At 38.0% G+C, this 18510-nt stretch overlaps 1 protein-coding gene across 2 annotated transcripts in view; it reads left to right on the forward strand.

The window, feature by feature from the left end:
* RAF1 (Raf-1 proto-oncogene, serine/threonine kinase) overlaps window positions 1–18510 on the forward strand; it is a 74269-nt gene that overhangs the window by 31271 nt on the left and 24488 nt on the right. For both annotated transcript variants that reach the window (XM_045832057.1, XM_045832056.1), the window contains exon 2: window positions 12522–12754. In XM_045832057.1, coding sequence (XP_045688013.1) covers window positions 12548–12754 — 207 coding nt within the window. In that variant the 5' untranslated portion in view covers window positions 12522–12547. The remainder of the gene's footprint in view (window positions 1–12521; window positions 12755–18510) is intronic.

The raw sequence follows: 18510 nt of genomic DNA on the forward strand, positions 1-18510 counted from the left end.
CATGTCCTTCCTTCCCTGCCTCCTCCCCCCTTCTCTTCCTCCCCATCTCCTCCAACCCCTCCGCCCAAAAGAAAATGCCCTTATATAGGTGAATATTGTTGTTGGTGGTTTGAGGTTGCTAGAAAGGGTCACATAATTAGGGATTTTTGTCCCTGATGCACATTTGTCATTCAAGGATTTCCCTCCCTTGGCCTCCAGGGGATTTGAGTTCACCACTTTTCTGTGTGAATGTCCTAGTTTATATATCCCAAGTCTTTTCTATACCACAAGTCTTTTTCTTTTTTGATTTACTCTTATTCATGTGATGACAAATTCCTTGAGAAAGATGTCATGAAGGGTAAAATTTCTGTAGTTAAGAATGCTAGAAAGTACTACCTCCCCTCCTACCTTTGTTGATAGTTTTGTTGATTATTCAAAGTTGGAGGTAACCTTCCTTCAGAATTTAGAAAGCTTTGTTCCATACTAAAACTTCCCAGTGTTGAGAAATTTGAAGTCAGTCTGGTTTTTGGTTCTACTTTTTTCTCTGTAAGAATCTTCTGGTCCTTCATTATAACGTTTGATGTGCTAGGCAATGGGCCCTGTTCTGATACCTCCAGTTTATCTTATAGCTCAAGTTATCCAGTTGGGTTTTTTCCCCTGTGTGTTTTTGGTCTTTGTCATCCATGTTAGAGGTTCTCCTAAAATGTCTAGTAATCCTTGACAGTCTGCTTATTTTTAAAAAGATAGGATTAAAGAGCTGATTGGAATCTGAGTGCATGGGTTAGGCTTGTCATTTGAGTTTCATTTTAATGTAGGGCAACTAGTATCAGTTTCTTTGAGCCTGGTTGCCCGCCTATGGAAGAGGCTGTTGGTCTCTGCATCCAAGCATTCAGTTAGCATAGGTTTTAGAATGGCTTCCATGCTCTAAACTGTATATCCTAGTCTAGAGACCTTCTATTTAACCTTTTCTAGAAATGAAAGGTATTGAGCCTTCTTATTATAAGCATTTCAGAGAGCTCTTGGGAACTAGGCTGTTAAGGTATATATTTTTAAAAATTAGCTGTGGCTGATGTGGCTCAGTGAATTGAGTGCTGCCTTGCGTACCAAACGGTCTCTGGTTGGATTCTCAGTCAGGGCACATGCCTGGGTTGTGGGCCAGGTCCCAGTATGGGGCGCTTGAGAGGCAACCACACATTAGTGTTTCTCTCTCTTTATCCCTGCCTCTCTTCCCCTCTCTCTAGAAATAAATAAATAAAATATTTTTAAAAATTGATGAGGGAGAGAAAGGAATGGAGAGAGGGGAAGAGGGTAAGAGAGAGGGAAACATACATCAGTTTGTTTTTTCACTTGTTTATGTGTTCACTGATTGATTCTTGTATGTGCCCTGGCTGGGGGATTGAACCCTATCTTGGTGTATTGAGACGATGCCCTAACCAGCTGAGCTACTCGGCCAGGGCCAAGTTATACTTTTCTTTGAAGGAGTATAAAAACCACAGATTATCTCACTTAATACTTAATCTGCTGATGGAAAGCTGACCTGGTGTGAAATTCTTACAAAAGTTACACCCACTGTTGTTGCCTTTATCAATCTGTATCTTTACGTTTTCTAAAGTTTTAGAACTCTTTGTTATTTCTAAGAAGATGAAATAACAGCACAACTTGCCGTTTCCGGGTTAAACCTCCCCCCCAAAAAGATCAGAAAAAATAGATAGCAACCAATTGCTTTAAGAAAACAAGCTTATGTTAAAAACAAAAATTCACCTAAATCCAGTTTTAAAACACTAAAAACATGACAGTTGGATTACTCATGCATTTTCCTTCCCTTTTGACCCAGTTAATCCATGCCTAGGGCATTAAGTACAATGACTGTATTGCTGAAGGTATTTTATTTCAGGTTCTCTGTTAGGACAAATAAGGCAATTTCAGAAATTTTAACATTTGAAAGAATGTAAAAATGTGTGACTTAAAAATAGGTAAGACTAAGTTCCAGTCAACACAGCAGAGTATGATTAGGCAAATAATTATCAAATATTTAATATTAAATTGGAAGAATAATGGAACACAGGATTGGGATTGTGAATGCAATTGTGCATATATATAGAGAAGGATTAAGGCCACAACTAGCCCCAGTGGCAATATTGCCAAATAGCAAAAGGTCCATAGCTCAGCTAGCAGGATTGCCCCCTTCATGTGAATTAGGAGAATCCCCTTCCTCTAGGCTGATGGTGTCTGTGTACCAGGCACATGCTTGAGTGTCTGCCCTGCTTCATTTTCTATGCTGGGTGTCCTTGTGTAAGGCAGAAGTTATGACAATGTCATTTACATTGTGTTAGGCACAGTGCTAAATACCTTACAAACGTTACTGAACAATTTTCATAACTCAGTAAGGTATTATCCCTTTTTTTTTTACAGTTAATTCTTCAACCCAGACATCCTCTGAACTTCATAATTATATGTCTGTTGTCTGTGTTGTTTATTTGCAGTATAGCAGCTGGAGCAATCCTTTTAAGACCTAAGGCAGGCTTTGTGTCTTCTGCTCAGAACCTTTCCATGGCCTTTTGTTTTGCTCAGTAAAGTTCTTACAGTTACCTGCAAGGCAGTATGTTATCTGCATTGTCTCCCTTGCCCCCAGCTGTACTCTCAGTTCACTGAACTCCATGATCTCTCTGGTGTGCCTTGTACACAGGACACTCCTGCTCTAGGGTTTTCACTGGCTGTTCTCCCAGATATCTACAAGTCGAACTCCCTGACTTGCAGGTCTTGGCTCATCTGTTACCTCATTCCTGAGGCCTAGTCTGTCCTCACTATATAAATTGCAACTTGCCTCTTCCTTTAGCACCTACCACCCAGTATTGTATTATATAACTTTATTGTGTGTCCTCCATTAGAAGATAACGCTTCTCCTGAAATCAGAGATCTTTGTCTCTATTTGACTGAGGTAACTGAAGAATCTAGAACAGTGCCTGGTGCTTGGCACTCAGTAATGTTTATTGCATGAATGATGGAGAAAATTGGCATGGGGGAAGTCAAGCATTTAAGCAAAAGGACACACAGCTAATAAAAGGTGGAGGTAGATTTTGAACTGAGATCCATATATTCTGCTTCTGTTAGGAGATGCTGTCAAAAAAATGTTTAGGATGAGTAAGATTATGGGTATCCTTTTCCCTTTATCCTTTTTCCCAAATTTAATTCTTATTATATTGTTTTAAACAAAAGTAAAACTTTTAAAGTTACCAGAGTAGAAGGAAAAAGCCAGCTATCTATCAGGAAGCGAGAGCAGGCAGCCACAAGATTGAAATGTGGCATCTTATCTGAGCAACTGCTTGTCTCACAAATGCACTGATCTTATCTCTCTGAAGAATAAAAAATGATGGTATGATAAAACCCTGGTGAAACTTGTGATTGCTTTGACCTTAGATATTCTGTCAGTAATCTTGGTTCCCTGTCTTATTGTTGTAACCTTGGACAATTTTATTTAACCTTTTTGGTCCTCAGTTTCCTAATCTCCAAAATGAGAACAATAGTTTTTCTCATAGAATTGTTGGGATTATTAAATGAGATATTGTATGTAAAGAACAAACTTGTTAGTACATACTGAAATGGAAAAAAGTCAATATTATCATTATTGTTACTGCTTAGTTGGTACAGAATTTTAAGATTTTGGTGGGGGGGTGGAGGATATATCTTGTTGCCTAGTCAGTTGGCAGGTGTCAAAATAGAGAGCAAAGCAGTATTGTTAATTGTTTAGATAGCCAAACAATCTTTGTTAAATATTTGTGTTTTTTATGGATGCCTGTTTGTGGTTATAATTTTGTATTACATGTTAAAAATAGCCATTTTCCTTAATAATTTATGCACTTTTTTAAATGTATCAATCTTTATTGGGGAATGTTTGCATGAAATATCTTTTTCCATTCTATTTTAATCAATTTATCTTTATAGTCAGAGTTTGCTTTTGACAGCATATAGTTGGGTCTTACTTTTTAGCCAATCTGACAATCTAATCTTTGCCTCTTTTAAAAAAAATTTATTTAAATTGTTGTTGCAGTACAATTTTCTATCTTTTGCTTCCATCCCAATCCACCCCCAACCCTCCCTAATTTATGTACATTTTAACATTTTAATATTTAATATATTGTGGATTCCACAACTACCATCCCATTGATTTTGAAGTCTTGGTTGAGTAATAATGTCTGTGAGTCAGGTGTCATACAGAGTTCTGGGACAACAAAGAAATTTACAGCAGATGGGGAGGCAGACATGTGAATAAATAAATTATAATGCAGGGTGAGAAGTGCTGTTAGTATATGTGTAAGTAATATAAATATGAAAAAGAGGAGAATAGTGAATTCTTTATGAATGGGGAGCAAAGAAGGGAGTTTTATGAGGGAGAATTTTGGTGCTTTACCTAAAGAACATCACAGAGGACCGAAAAGCCTCAGTGGAGGTGTTCAGTGTTCTACTGAGGGAATGCCCTCAAAGAATGACTTCCAGAAACCCACTTTGTACATTTGCAGGTTTTCCTGCTGTACAAAGACTGGATCTCTCAAACCATCTAGAAGAGAAGGTAAAAAGTCACTAGACTAAATGAGTGCTATCATTAGAATCTTTGTTCCCTACCTTTTGGAGAAGGATTTAAATTGGGGAAGGAATCTACATTAAGTTCAGTGAAATAGAGTTAACACCAACTCTCCTTTGGTATTTTATTTGAAAGCAGAGAACATCCTCTCAGGAGGCAGGAAACAGAAGGCCTTCAGTAACCAAGATCATTTTAAGAAGTAGTAAATGAGAAAGTAGAGGAAGGGCTAATATTGAGAGACAAATAATATTAGAACTCAACACAGGGCAAAATAATTTAGTTAGTAAGACTGTGTAGTGTAAGAATCATGGGTATGTAACTTCCATGCCTTAAAAATGTCCTATGGTTTAAGTTAGTGAACAATTTAACCTAATCAGTGTTGGGAGAAAGATCTCAGATTAGTCATTGTAACCATTAAAGTAGATAGCTTCACAGTAAATTTGAATAGTAAGGTCACAAAATGCCTAATGATACTTAAGGAAAAGAATGAAAACTTAATATATTGAGGGTTTGTCTTTTATTTATTTTTTTGAGTCCAGATAACAGTGAAGTACCTGAAATTGGAAGAACTATACAAAGTATTATTTTTAAAATGTAACATAAGTTAAAATTAGCACACACATGGAGAGAGTTCATTGGTAGGACTAATAAAAACACTTTAAGACGATGTATCTTTTAAAAAGTGATTATTCAAGTGCAGGAAGATACTATTTTGTTGGATAAATGCCTTTGGAGGAATCAGTGCCAGCTCCTAGGGACTCGGCATTAGAATTACATCAGTAGCTTTCAAACTTAGTAGTGATCCACACTAAGAAATATATTTTATAACGTATGTGTACCTAAACCAAAGATTTCTCAAAATAGTACTTACCTGTCTTTTGTGAAATGTTTCGCTTTAATTTTTAAAGAAAGCTGATTGTGACTTACCAAAAATGATTTCCTGACCAATAATGGGTCATACACCACAGTTTGAAAAAGTGCTGAGTTATACTCTAGGAAAGAGATTTGAGTATTTTATGTCCCTTCCCTGAAGAAGCTGGCTGTTAAGAAGGTACCTACTCTGTCTTTATTTGAAACCATAGTGGGTACTGTTTTAGTTAAACCACAAAAAGGGATTAAAGAAGGCAGCTGACATTGATCTCAAGATAAAGCCTATCAGACGATTCAGGGGCTTGGCCTTGGACTTGGACTCTTTGTTGAGTCCCTTGCTGCATAATTCAGAGCTGTGTGTCTTTCTACAATACTGTACTTACTTTGTACTATTTAAAATTTATAAACCATCTTTTAACTTAGATATAGAAACTTGGAAATATCTCTTAAATTTCTAAAGATTTAAATATTCATGTAGAAAATAAATGAACTTGAGCAATGATGACAAGTGAACTGTGATAATAAAGACAAAGCTTTGAAAAAGAGTTTAGACTATAAAAGTCTGGAATTAAGTGACTAAAGTGAACATACCTTCAGACTCCAGTATGGCAGAGTGGAGTATGAAGCCAATAAAATGCAAACTTTTTGGTGAACCTATGGACCCCCACCACCCTCAGAAATGATGCGGGCTAGAAATATTAGATTCAGAGAAATTTAGATAACTGATGATGACAAATATAGAGTGGGCGGCTACAGAAAGCCAAGGTATTAACAGCTAATAAGTTCTTTTTCTATCATGATATATCCATATTCTGATGTCTTCCAGAAACTGACTTTGGGGGTTAGGCCTGTTGTGGCAATTCATTAAAGGAAGAGTAGCCAAAGTGGAGGAAGCAGAGTAGAGTTAGGATCTAGGCTTTTGATTTCTGAGGTGTTCTGTGTTGCTGAGGGAAGGGAGGGGTTCTGGAATTCAGAAAGACACATCTTAGAACCAGTTGAACCTGAATTGTAGCATAGGCTGGAAGAATTCATGTTAAATAAATTGTAAGCTTTCTAAATTTATAGAATTTAGCTGTCACAACAAATTGTATAGTCTCTAGAATAGAAATACTCAGACTGTTTCACCAAATAAGTGTTTAAGATCAGGGCACTTTTGCAATAATAAAGCTACTGTTTTGTATATGTGCTGAGAGTCATCTAAAAAATTTTTTTTTTATCATTGGACTTTCACAACTGGATTTTGTATAACCAAAGTTACCTTCAAATGGCATATTTAATAATCCTTTAAACAACACTTTTATGTAAGGTTTGAGTGCTTTGATGTTTGGCTTGCTTTTGATACTACATAATGTGTAGTCCTTTAAGGTATTTTTAAATGTATTGGTGACAGATAGATGACATTGGCCCCATTTTTACATTATGGAAAATAATTTTAGCAGTGACACTCAATAGTTTTTCTACTTAAATACAAAAGTATAAAGTACTTTCTACTTAAAACTTAAAAGCTTTTTAAAAAAAAGTTTGCTCGTGCCCTGGCCGGTGTGGCTCAGTTGGTTGGCATGTCTTCCTGTAAACTGAAAGGTTGTGGGTTTGATTCCTGGTTAGGGCACATACCCAGGTTGCAGGTTCTCTCTCCCGTCAGAGCACATGCTGAAGACAACTGATCAATGTTGCTCTCTTTTTCTCCTACCAAAAAAAAAAATAATTTTTCCCAGGCAGAACAAAGTAGGGTTTTCATAACTTTAGATAATATTTTTTTCTAGACAAAAATGTCTAGATAAATGTTATTTAAATTAGCCTTTAGCCAGTGTATTGGAGCAGCATTCTTTCCTAGGAGGTGTTTTGTAAACCAGTCTTGCTTTATTGTTCCTAGTTTAGTTCCACAGCTTTGGCTCTGAAGTAGTTTATAGTTTATTGATATTATAATGCTGCAGTAAACATTCCTGTGTGTTTTTGCAGTCCTGAGTTCAGATCTCCCCATCCCCTCACCCCCCCCACCCTCCAGGAGGGTAAGTAAATTTAAATCTTTAAATAGTGAATAGACACGATTAGATTTTTAGACTGCTGAGGTTTACACTATTACCAGCAAGTAAAATGAGAGGTAAATTTCCTCAAGTGCTTGTGATGGATGCTTCCAGTCTTTTAAATTTTATAAATCTGATATTAAAAATAGTACTTTAGCCCTGGCTGGTATGACTCATGGTTTCGGGATAGGTCCCCAGTAGTGGGTACACGAGAGGCAACCACACATTGATGTTTCTCTCCCTTTCTTTCTATCTCTCTTCCCCTCTCTCTAAAAATAAATACATAAAATCTTTTTTAAAAAATAAAAGAATACACAAATGATACTTTATTTTTATTTTTATATTTAAAAATTTATTTATTTTAGAGAGGGGGGAAGGAAGGGAGAAAGGGAGAGAAACATCCATCAGCTGCCTCTTGCATAACTACCAACTGGGGACCTGGCCTGCAAACCCAAGCATGTGCTCTGACCAGGAATTGGACAAGTGACCTTTTGGTCTGCAGTCCGACACACAGCCCACTGACACAACAACCCACAGAGCCACACCGGTCAGTACTTTATTTTTAAAATTTGCATCTCTTTAATATACAGACATGCATTTACTTATTTTTAGAGAGAGGGGAAGGAGAGAGAGAGGGAGAAGAACATGATGTGTGAGAGAAACAGCAATTGGTTGTCTCTCTCACTCACAAAACCCAGGTGTGTGCCCTGACTGGGAATGGAACTGGCAACCTTTTGGTCCACAGGCTGGCGCTCAATCCACTGAGCCACACCAGCCAGGGCGATACATATGTCTTTTTAAAAAGGGTTGATATTTTCCAACGTAATAAATTTCTCCATTCAGATGAAAATGTGTTTGTTTTGAAACTTTGGAACTGTGAAAGACATTTCACATTCAGGAACTGATTTATACTCCAGAGTATATAACTGTAGTATGTCTCTAGGGTATATATGTGTGGGTGTAGATATATTTTTTGACTTAGAGCATTTAGTCAACAGATCAGTGGGAGAGATCACAATACCCGAAGCTAGGTTTAAATTTATGTTACATCAGTGTTTATATTTGAGAGTAGTATCAGTGAGGTTTCTGAATGTTTCCATTGAAGACTGAGTGCTGCTGCTGTGTGGTTTTCAGAAAATGTGCCTTGCTTTCAGATATGTATTCTTTAATGTTGATTAAGGGAATACTCTACCATAGAGCTTCCCTATGAGGAACAGGTTAGAGGAGTACCCATCAGCCCTGGGGCAACTAGCAGGGCCCTTGGCCTGCCTGGGCTTGTCTGCTTACCTCAGCATTCCTTTACAAATATTTTGTGTGTGTGATACAAGAAAGGTTGGGAAGCACTGACTTAGCATGCTTCTTAGCCTGTAAGTGGTCTTGATATAGCATAGAAAAATAAAAATTATGAATGATAAGTAATCTATAATTGGAGAATTAAAGTGGATTTTCTTTTGTCACTTTTTACTAGAAGTTATTCTATATTATCTACTAAGCACTAGTGCTGTTATTTTCTACAAGACTTAGACTTCATCATAAAATAACTTCGTGTTTGGATTTAAGCCAAATTTAAGTCTCATAAGTGGGTTCTTTAACCAATAGGTTATGCAGGGTGGGGCAAAAGTAGGTTTACAGTTGTGAGTATGTGAAATACAAAGTTTATTCTTGTATTTTATTTATTATTGTATTATATTCCATATGAACAACTGTAAACCTACTTTTGCTCCACCGTGTCCAATACAGTCTTCCCCCACAGTTAAATACAGAATGCAATTTATTGCAGTTTGTCTTGTGCTCCATGGTAGTTTTTTAAAAAATATGTACTACCAAGTGGAGATTTAATTCATACTTACTAGTACTTGGAGGATCTTTTCTATAAAAACACTACATTTTTCTAGCATTATTCTGGTTCCTAACTTAATTTAACAAATATTTATGTGCCTTCATGTTTCAGGTTCTGTAATTTAGGACTAAGAATACAGTGGTGACCAAGGTCAGCAGAGTGTTGCCCTCATGAAGCAGAAGGAGGGGTAGGATAGTGACCACATCTGTAAATAGTCTAACGTAGTAGTGAGTGTCAGGAAGAAAATAGGACAGGATCATTTGAAGGGGTTGGGGAGCGATGTATTTTGGCTAGGGTGGCTAGGGAAAGTGTCTCTAAACAGGTCTTTTAGGTGGAGATCTCAATGATGAAAAAGTCCAACTTGCTTATTTCTGGAGGTTTTAACCTTCCAGGTGAAGGGAATAGGTTTAAAAGTCCCAACGTGTGAAGTTTGGCATATTCAGAAAGAAGTATTTTAGCTTTCATTCTGAGTCTTAAATGGGAGGGCCAGGATGAGTTGCATTTTAGAAATTGCTCTGGCCCTGGCTGTTGTGGCTCAGTTGGTTGTGCTTTGTTTGTTAAAGTGAAAGGTTGCCGGTCTGAGTCCTGGTCAGAGCACAGGCCTGGGTTGTGGGCCTGGTTCTTGGTTGGGGCCATGCAAGAGGCAACCAGTTGATGTTTCTCTCACACATTGATGTTTCTTCCCCTTTCTTTCTTTTTTTCTTTCTTTCTCTTTTCTCTCAAAATAAATAAAAATTTCAAAAAACCGATCTGGCCACTTTATATCTTTAGGTCATAGGAGTCACATCATTTCAGACTAGTAAGATGCTCAAATGAGTCCTCTCTCATCTGATTGTAAACTCCTTTATGTCTTCCTCAGTAGTTAGGGGAAAAAGACCTAGGGAAGATAGGAGCTATGGGTGCCCCTAAAAATGTGACCTCATGGTAGCTGAGGCACAGAGTTTGAGTATGTTGGGGCTCAGGTTTAAGTGCCAGAGGTGAAGGCCCTGCCACTTGAAGGCTGTGGGATCTTGTCCCATGCTTCCCCCTTGCAGAAATAAACTAGGTAGGTAGAAATTTATAGTGTAATAGTAAAATATAAAAAGCAAGAAGTAAATAGATAATGTTTAAAAGTAAAAATTCCTCACAGTTCTGAAATAATCACTGTTAATATTTGTGTATTATTCTAGATTTTCCCCTCTTTATGATTTCCTCCCTCTTTCTAGATTAAAAAGGTTCAAACTGCATTTTTTACTTTTTGTTCATCTTGGGTAGCTTTTTCTGTGTGTGTACATATAAATACTTGATTTATTACATGGATTATTAATATGATTTGTTTAATACCCTATTAGGTGTTTGGTCTCTTTCATTTTCAAGGGTATGAGCAATGCTGTGGTGCAGACGCTTGCACATACATCTTTATACACTTACTGTAGGATGAAATCCTATTGTAGCATTGAATTACTAGATCAGTCTTTAGGAACATTTCAAAATTCTAGTAGTTATTACCATATGTTGCAAAAACATGTTATGCTAAGACTGTGTGAGAGGAATGCCGTGTTGTGATTTTGAGTAAATTTCTAAACCTCTTCGGTTTTCTCAGCTGTCAGCTAAGAATAGTTAATATCTTTCATCACCTCTTGATTTAGGCATGTGATGTGAGAAAAGCTTTTAGCACATAGTCTGTATTTAGACAAAAACTACCAGTTGAAAAAAAGAGATTTTGATTAAATGAGCTTTTAATTCTAGGCTATTTAAGCTCTGACTAAATGATTTCAAGTGTCAGTGATACAGATGAGAAGGTAAAGGTTTTGGAGTCAAAACTGCCAGTTTTGAATCCCAGCTCTGCCACTTAAAGCTGTGAGAATTTTCTCAGTTGTAAAATTCGAATATAATTCCTGCCTAGAGTACCACTCTTAAAGATCAGGTTAGATAATCTGAGTAGGATGTATACAGTCTATACTGTCTTCATACTAGGTACCTAATGAATGATAGCTATTGTTAATAATAGAACAAAACAAGTTTCTGAAGGAGGAAGGCTTGAGAAGGATGTGACTGTCAACTTTCTAAAGAAGGAAACAAACATTTCATTTCTATGTGGTTGCTGACTCCCCATCAGTATCAGGGCAGTCACTGTTTGTCCTCACTGTAGAGTTTCTGACTTGCTGTCATCATGTGACTCTCTGTGGACTGCTATTGCTGTTTTCTTGTTGCCCAATTAAAACATTTGGTTATTTTTATTTAAGTGACTGTCTCTGCTTGCTTCTGTTTATGAGCTTTGTTTCTGCACTAAAACTGAACTCAGTATAGTGGTAGAAGGTTCGTGGACTTTTAAACACATAGAATCTGGTTATTTTACCTATCACGTTGGTGTTCTTGGGCAAGTAGCATGACTCATCTGTGCCTTATTTGTTTAAACAAATAAAGTGTGGCTGGAGAAAGGGATTTAAAATCTTATACAAATTAAATGAGGTAATTTATATATGAAGTATCCTACACATCCTAGAAGTACCCATTTCTTTTCCTTTCTTGAAGGCAGAAAATTACGGCTCACACTTTAGAAATGATTTCTCATAGTACTAACGTGTTACTCATACTCAAGTATAGTGGCTCATACTTAATAAATATACAATAACTGAAGAAGAGTAATGTAATTGTAAAGGTATTAGACTAAAAGTCAGGAGACCTGGGCACATGTTCCAAGTTGGCTTTTAACTGGTGGTATAACCCTTGATGAATCTTTCGATCTTAAGCCCCCACTTTGCTAATTCTTTTAGTTGTCTCTGAAATATTTTATAGAAATATATTAATATGGGAGTTTTCTGATTATTTAAGCACAAAATATCACTTATAAGAAAGCTTTGAAATAGTCAAGTCTATGGAATCAAGAGTGGAATGGTGGTTGCCAAGGGAGGGGTAGCGGGGAATGGAGAGTTATTAATTAAAGTACAAAAAGTTTTTCTTAAGTAAGATGAATAAGATTTGGAGAGCTGTACAACACAGTACCTGTAGTCAACAATATTGTACTATACGCTTAAAAATTGTCACAAGTATCTCATGTTGTATTATTACAGAAATAAAAGAAAAATAAATAAGCAAAATTTTTGCACCCCTGGTTCGGGGTGTGCAGGAACCCTGAATTAAGTGCTTAAAAAAAAGGAAAGCCCACATACCACTATTTTCACAATTTATATATTGTGCTGTTAATTGACTGTGTTTTATAATTATTTGTCTTTTTTTTTTTAACCAGGTTTAAGTACTGCGTAAACTGCATCAATGGAGCACATACAGGGGGCCTGGAAGACGATCAGCAATGGTTTTGGATTCAAAGACGCAGTGTTTGATGGCCCCAGCTGCATTTCCCCCACAATAGTTCAGCAGTTTGGCTATCAGCGCCGTGCGTCAGATGATGGCAAACTTACAGATTCATCTAAGACAAGCAATACTATTCGTGTTTTCTTACCAAACAAGCAAAGAACGGTGGTATGTGAACATTCCTTTCAGAAAATTTAGTTGTCCATCTGCCCATAGCAAACATAATGTATCATGTTGCCCATCTTATAAACAGGCAAAATCTTCACTGTCACTTAAGGTCTTTATTAATTGTCTTTTCAATTGAAAATTTTATTACTTTATATGGCTGTGTTCCTTTTACACCTCTATTTTTCCCAACCCTTGGCCTTTTATTACTACTCTTGCCTCGTATGTGTTCTTTTCTTTCTGTACTTCATCCAAACAAATGGTACATTCTTATGGGGATATATTTCAAAGACTTTTGAAAAGCTCCTTTAAACCTTTCTAGCTAAATTTAAAAAATATTAATGATTAAAAATTTTCTTCTGAATATTAAAGCAAAATTTTAACTTAAATTTTTTTTGATATTACAATCAAATACTTAGAAGAAAATAAAATTACCTAGAAAAATTATTTTGTTAAAGTTCATGGGTCCCAGGCAAAGCTGAAATTGCTTAGAAATGAGGGAATCATCATATTTTCCAGAGCATTGGCACTAATCAGCTATTCCTGCAGAGCTTATTTTTAGAGTACCAGTGACAGATTAAATTGGCATCATGGTAGGATGCTGCCATTCAGTTTTCTGACACAAACACCCAACTTTAAAAAAAAATACTGTACTGACTGGTATGGCTCAGTGGAGGACATTGTCCTGCAAGCTGAAAGGTTGCTGGTTTGATTCCTGGTCAAGGTACATACCTGGGTTGTGGGCCAGGTTCCTGGTTCGGGGTGTGCAGGAAGCAACCAATGTTCCTCCCTCCCTGCCTTTCCCTCCCTTTCCCTCCCTTTCCCTCCCTTTCCCTCCCTTTCCCTCCCTTTCCCTCCCTTTCCCTCCCCCTCTCTCCCTTTCTCCCCCTCCCTCTCTCTCTTCCTCTCTTTCCCCTTCTTCCTCTCCCCCCACCCTCTAAAGGTAAATAAAATACTTTTAAAAATTACTGCTCATAAAAGCTTCCTACTATTCTGGGGGAAAACCCACTTGGTTGAAACAATAAAGTGAAACTGTGCTCATTTTGCTGGTGGGACATTTGAGAAAACCGTAGGTCAAACTTCTGTACCTCCTCCTTGCCCACTTTCCATTCTTTGTGTAAAATCAGTGCATTATGTTTACTCTTTGTACTTAGGAGAAGAGAGTCAGGGTATTGAGACTGGGGGGTCCTGTTCAGAGTTTTCAGTTTGTTCTAACAGTTCCACTCTTCCCAGTTTACTAATAAATTTCTTTATACTTCTTTTGTGAACCTAAGGAGCCTCCCAGTTATAGTATTGTATTTAGGTATGTTTGTACTGGAGGCAAAACTCAAAAAAGGCATTTAAAGTTTGAGTAAATTTATTTTTGCTTCCTTTCCTAAAAATTAAAGTTTAATGATTGGCAAAATAAACAGTAATAATCTCCTTACATTTCAGCAGTGGTCTTTCATTTGCAAAGTAATTTTTACCTATTATTTCAATTTCCTAATCTTAATTGGAGAGCTCAGGTGAGAAGCATGAATGTAATGGAAAGCTGTTGCTGCTTCTGGGTGCTACTGTGGCTATCCTTTATCCCCATGTTAGTGTACCTGGAAGACTGGGAAACTTAGTTGGGCATCATGATTAAGTGTATGGATCTTTAAGATAAGCAGGGCCAAATTTATTTTGTTTTACTTTAAAAAAAATTCTGTTTCATTGATTATGTTATTACAGTTGTCCTGATTTCTCCCCCATTGCCCACCCCCTACCACACAGCTCCCCCCACTCCCTCTGACAATCCCCCAGCAATTGTTCATGTCCATGGGTCATGTGCATATGTTCTTTGGCTACTCCATTTCCTATACTGCACTTTACATCCACATGGCTATTCTGTAAGTACCTATTTGTACTTCTTAATCCTCTCACTTCTTTACCCATTCCCCCACAGCCCCCTTCCATCTGGCAGCCATTAAAACGCTCTCCATATACCATGATTCCGACTCTGTTCTTCTGTTTGCTTTTTTAGATTCAATTGTTGATGTATATTTTTTTTGCTACTTTATTGTTCATAGTTTTGATCTTTTTCTTAAATAAGTCCCTTTAACATTTCATATAGTAATGGTTTGGTGATGATGAATTCCTTTAATTTTTCTTGTCTGGGAAGCTCTACAGCCCTTCAATTCTAATGATAGCTTTGCTGGGTAGAGCAATCTTGGATGCAGGTGCCTGCTTTTCATGACTTTGAATATTTCTTGCCAATCTCTTCTAGTCTGCAAAGTTTCTTTTGAGAAATCAATATACAGTTTTATGAGAACTCCCCTGTAGGTAACTAGCTTTTTATCTCTTTATCTTAAACCTTTGCCATTTTAATTATGGTGTGTCTTAGAGTGGGCCTGTTTGCATCCATCTTGCTTGAGACTCTGTGCTTCCTGGACATGCATGTCTATTTCCTTCACCAAATTGGGTAAATTTTCTTTCACTATTTTTTCAAATAGATTTCCATTTACTTGCTCTTTATCTCCTTCTGGCACCCCTATGATGCAAATGTTGGACCTCTTGAAGTTGTCTCAGAGGCTGCTTATATTCTTATTTTTTTGGATTCTTTTTTCTTCTTGTTCTGATTGGTGGTTTTTTGCTTCCTTATGTTCCATATCATTGATTTGATTCTCAGCTTCATCCACTTGACTGTGATTTCCCTGTAAATTGTTCTCTTTTTTAAAGTATATTTTATTGATTATGCTATTACAGTTTTCCCAATTTTTCCCCCTCTATCCCCCTCAACCCTGCACCCCCCAACCCTGCAGCATTCCCCCCTTAGTTCATGTCCATGGGTTGTACATATAAGTTCTTTGAATTTCCTGTTTCCTATACCATTCTTAACCCCTCCCCATCTATTTTATGCCTACCAATTATGCTGCTTATTCCCTGTACCTTCCCCCATTCCTCCCCTCCCCCTCCCCACTGACCCTCCATGTGATCTCCATTTCTCTGATTCTGTTCCTGTTCTAGTTGTTTGCTTAGTTTTTGTCGTTTTTCTTTCTTTCCTTGTTTTTTTTGCGGGGGTGGGGTTCAGTTGTTGATAGTTGTGAGTTGTCATTTTACTGTTCATAGTTTTTGATCTTCTTCAATTTCTTGGATAAGTCCCTTTAACTTTTCATACAATAAGGGCTTGGTGATGGACTACTTTAACTTGACCTTATCTGGGAAGCACTTTATCTGCCCTTCCATTCTAAATGAAAGCTTTGCTGGATGGAGTAATCTTGGATGTAGGTCCTTGCTTTTCATGACTTCAAATACTTCTTTCCAGCCCCTTCTTGCCTGCAAGGTTTCCTTTGAGAAATCAGCTGATAGCCTTATGGGAACTCCTTTGTAGATAACTGTCTCCTTTCCTCTTGCTGCTTTTAAGATTCTCTATCTTTAATCCTGGGGAACTTAATGATGATGTGCCTTGGTGTGTTCCTCTTTGGGCCCAATTTCTTTGGGACTCTCTGGGATTCCCGGACTTCCTGGAAGTCTATTTCCTTTGCCATATTTGGGAAGTTCTCCTTCATTATTTCTTCAAATAAGTTTTCAGTTTCTCGCTGCCATTCTTCCCCTTTTGGCACCCCTATAATTCGGATATTGAAATGTTTCAATTTGTCCCGGAGGTTCCTAAGCCTCCCTTCATTTTTTTGAATTCTTGTTTCTTCATTCTGTTCCTGTTGGATGTTTATTTCTTCCTTTTGTTCCAAATCGTTAATTTGAGTTCTAGTTTCCATTTTGTCACTGTTGGTCCCCTGAATATTTTGCTTTATTTCACTTTGCGTTTCCTTCATTTGTTCTTTCATTTTTTGACCAAGCTCAATCAGTTCTGTGAGCATTTGAATTACCAGGGTTTTGAACTCTCCATCAGATATGTTGGCTATCTCCTCATTGCTTAGCTCTTTCTCTGGAGTTTTGCTATGTTCTTTCATTTGGGCCATATTTCTTTGTCTTGGTGCACTGTCCTGATTGGTCTGGTTGACTGTTTAATTCCTTGGTTGTTGGATTTTCATGCAGTTTGATTTTCTGGCACTTCTGGCTGCTTATTGTTTTTAGATTGGTTGTTAGCCTCCTTTTGGTTGTGCAAGGAAGTGAAGGATTTCTACCTATGCCTAAATTGTTATTTCAATTTGTGTATACTTCATTTCTGACAGGATCTTTTTTATGGTGTTGAGGTCCTCACTAAGTTCCTTGAGCATCCTTATAACCAGTGTTTTGAACTGTGCACCTGAAATGATTGCTTATCTCCATTTTGTTTAGTTCTGTTCTGGAGTTTTGATCTGTTTCATTTGGACCATGTTTCTTTGCCTCCTCATTTGGGCAGCCTCCCTGTGTTTGTTTCTATGTATTAGTTAGAGCTGCTTTGACTCCCTGTAAGGTTAGTGTGGCTTAATGTAATAGATGTCCTGTAGATTTCAGTGGCACAGCCTCCCCCATTACCCAGGCTGGGTACTCAAGGTGTGCCCTTTGTGTAGGCTCAGTCCAGCCTCCTCTTATAGTTGAGCCTTGGTTGCTATTGGCAGATCAATAGGAGGCATTTACCCAGGCCAGTCAGCTGGAAGGATTGGCTGTGACCACTGACAACCAACCTCCACACTCTGTGGAAGGATCAGCTGTGCAGGGGCAGGGTGGTGGTGCTCCTATGCAGTCTGTAGCACTGGGGTTTCCTGGGTGATGCAGGCCAAGGTCAGCCACCACCTGTGTTTTGCCTGGGACCACCCTGCCTGAGCTATAAAGCAATCTGAGATGGCTGCTACTTATGCCAGACTTGGAGATTCCCAGGCAAAGCCAAGTTGAAAATCTAGGCTGGCTGCTGGTAGTGCCGGGCCTAGGGCTCACTGAGGCCAGCTGTTGTTTGTTTGATAGGATGTAGCAAGTTGTGAAGCATGAGCCAAGATCAACCATTCATATGGAAAAGCAGCTTGGGTGGTCCCGCTAGGTTGATGGAGTCTCAGATATGGCACCAGCTTGCTGGTTTTGTTGGGGGAGGATTTAGAAAAGGGACAGTGACCTCTGCTCGCCTTGATGCCAGACATCAGTTTCTCCCTGTATGCCACTGATCCCTTTCAAGCTGCTACCCACTTGTTGGAGTTTAGAGGGAGTGAATCTGAGTAGGTGAGTCAGTGTGTTGGTTCTTTAAGAAGAACTGCTTGGGGGACTAGAAGTTTCTTCTACCCACTCAGTCCCCACTGGTTTTTGCAGCCACAAGTTGTAGGGACTTAATCTTCCTGGCTCTGGAACCCTGGGCTAGTGGGGCCTGGTGTGGGACTAGGAGTTCTCGCTCCCGAGTTTTCCGAATTTTTATCCACCACTTGTTGTTGATGGACCAACCCATTCTGCTTCTGTACCTGCCCTATGAGTATGGATGGATTTGGTTTCTTTAATTCCATAGTTGTCAGACTTCTTTGAACTTGATTTCTGATGGTTCTGAGTGATGTGTGTGTGGTTTTTTGTTTTTTGTTTGTTTTTTTTTTAGTTTTAGTTGTGATTTTGATGTGGTTGTGCGAAGAGGTAAGCCATTTCTGCCTATGTTGCCATTTTGACTGGAAGTCCCCAGCAGGCCAAAATTTAAATTCCTGTATTGTCTTTTATTAGCTGTGTCATTTAGATAGGTTACACAGTATTTTGAGTTGTTTCCTGACCTTTATGAAATGAGGCTCATGCTGAATACAGTGGCTAATTCATAAGCAAAATGGTAGCTGACTATTTCTGAATTTTTTTTCTACATCTTTGTGTTAGTTGGCAGTCTTCAATTAAACATA

Source organism: Phyllostomus hastatus, unplaced genomic scaffold (genome assembly GCF_019186645.2).
Source record: "Phyllostomus hastatus isolate PE091 unplaced genomic scaffold, TTU_PhHast_1.1 phas_contig_16, whole genome shotgun sequence".
In the NCBI taxonomy this organism is placed as follows: Eukaryota; Metazoa; Chordata; class Mammalia; order Chiroptera; family Phyllostomidae; genus Phyllostomus; species Phyllostomus hastatus.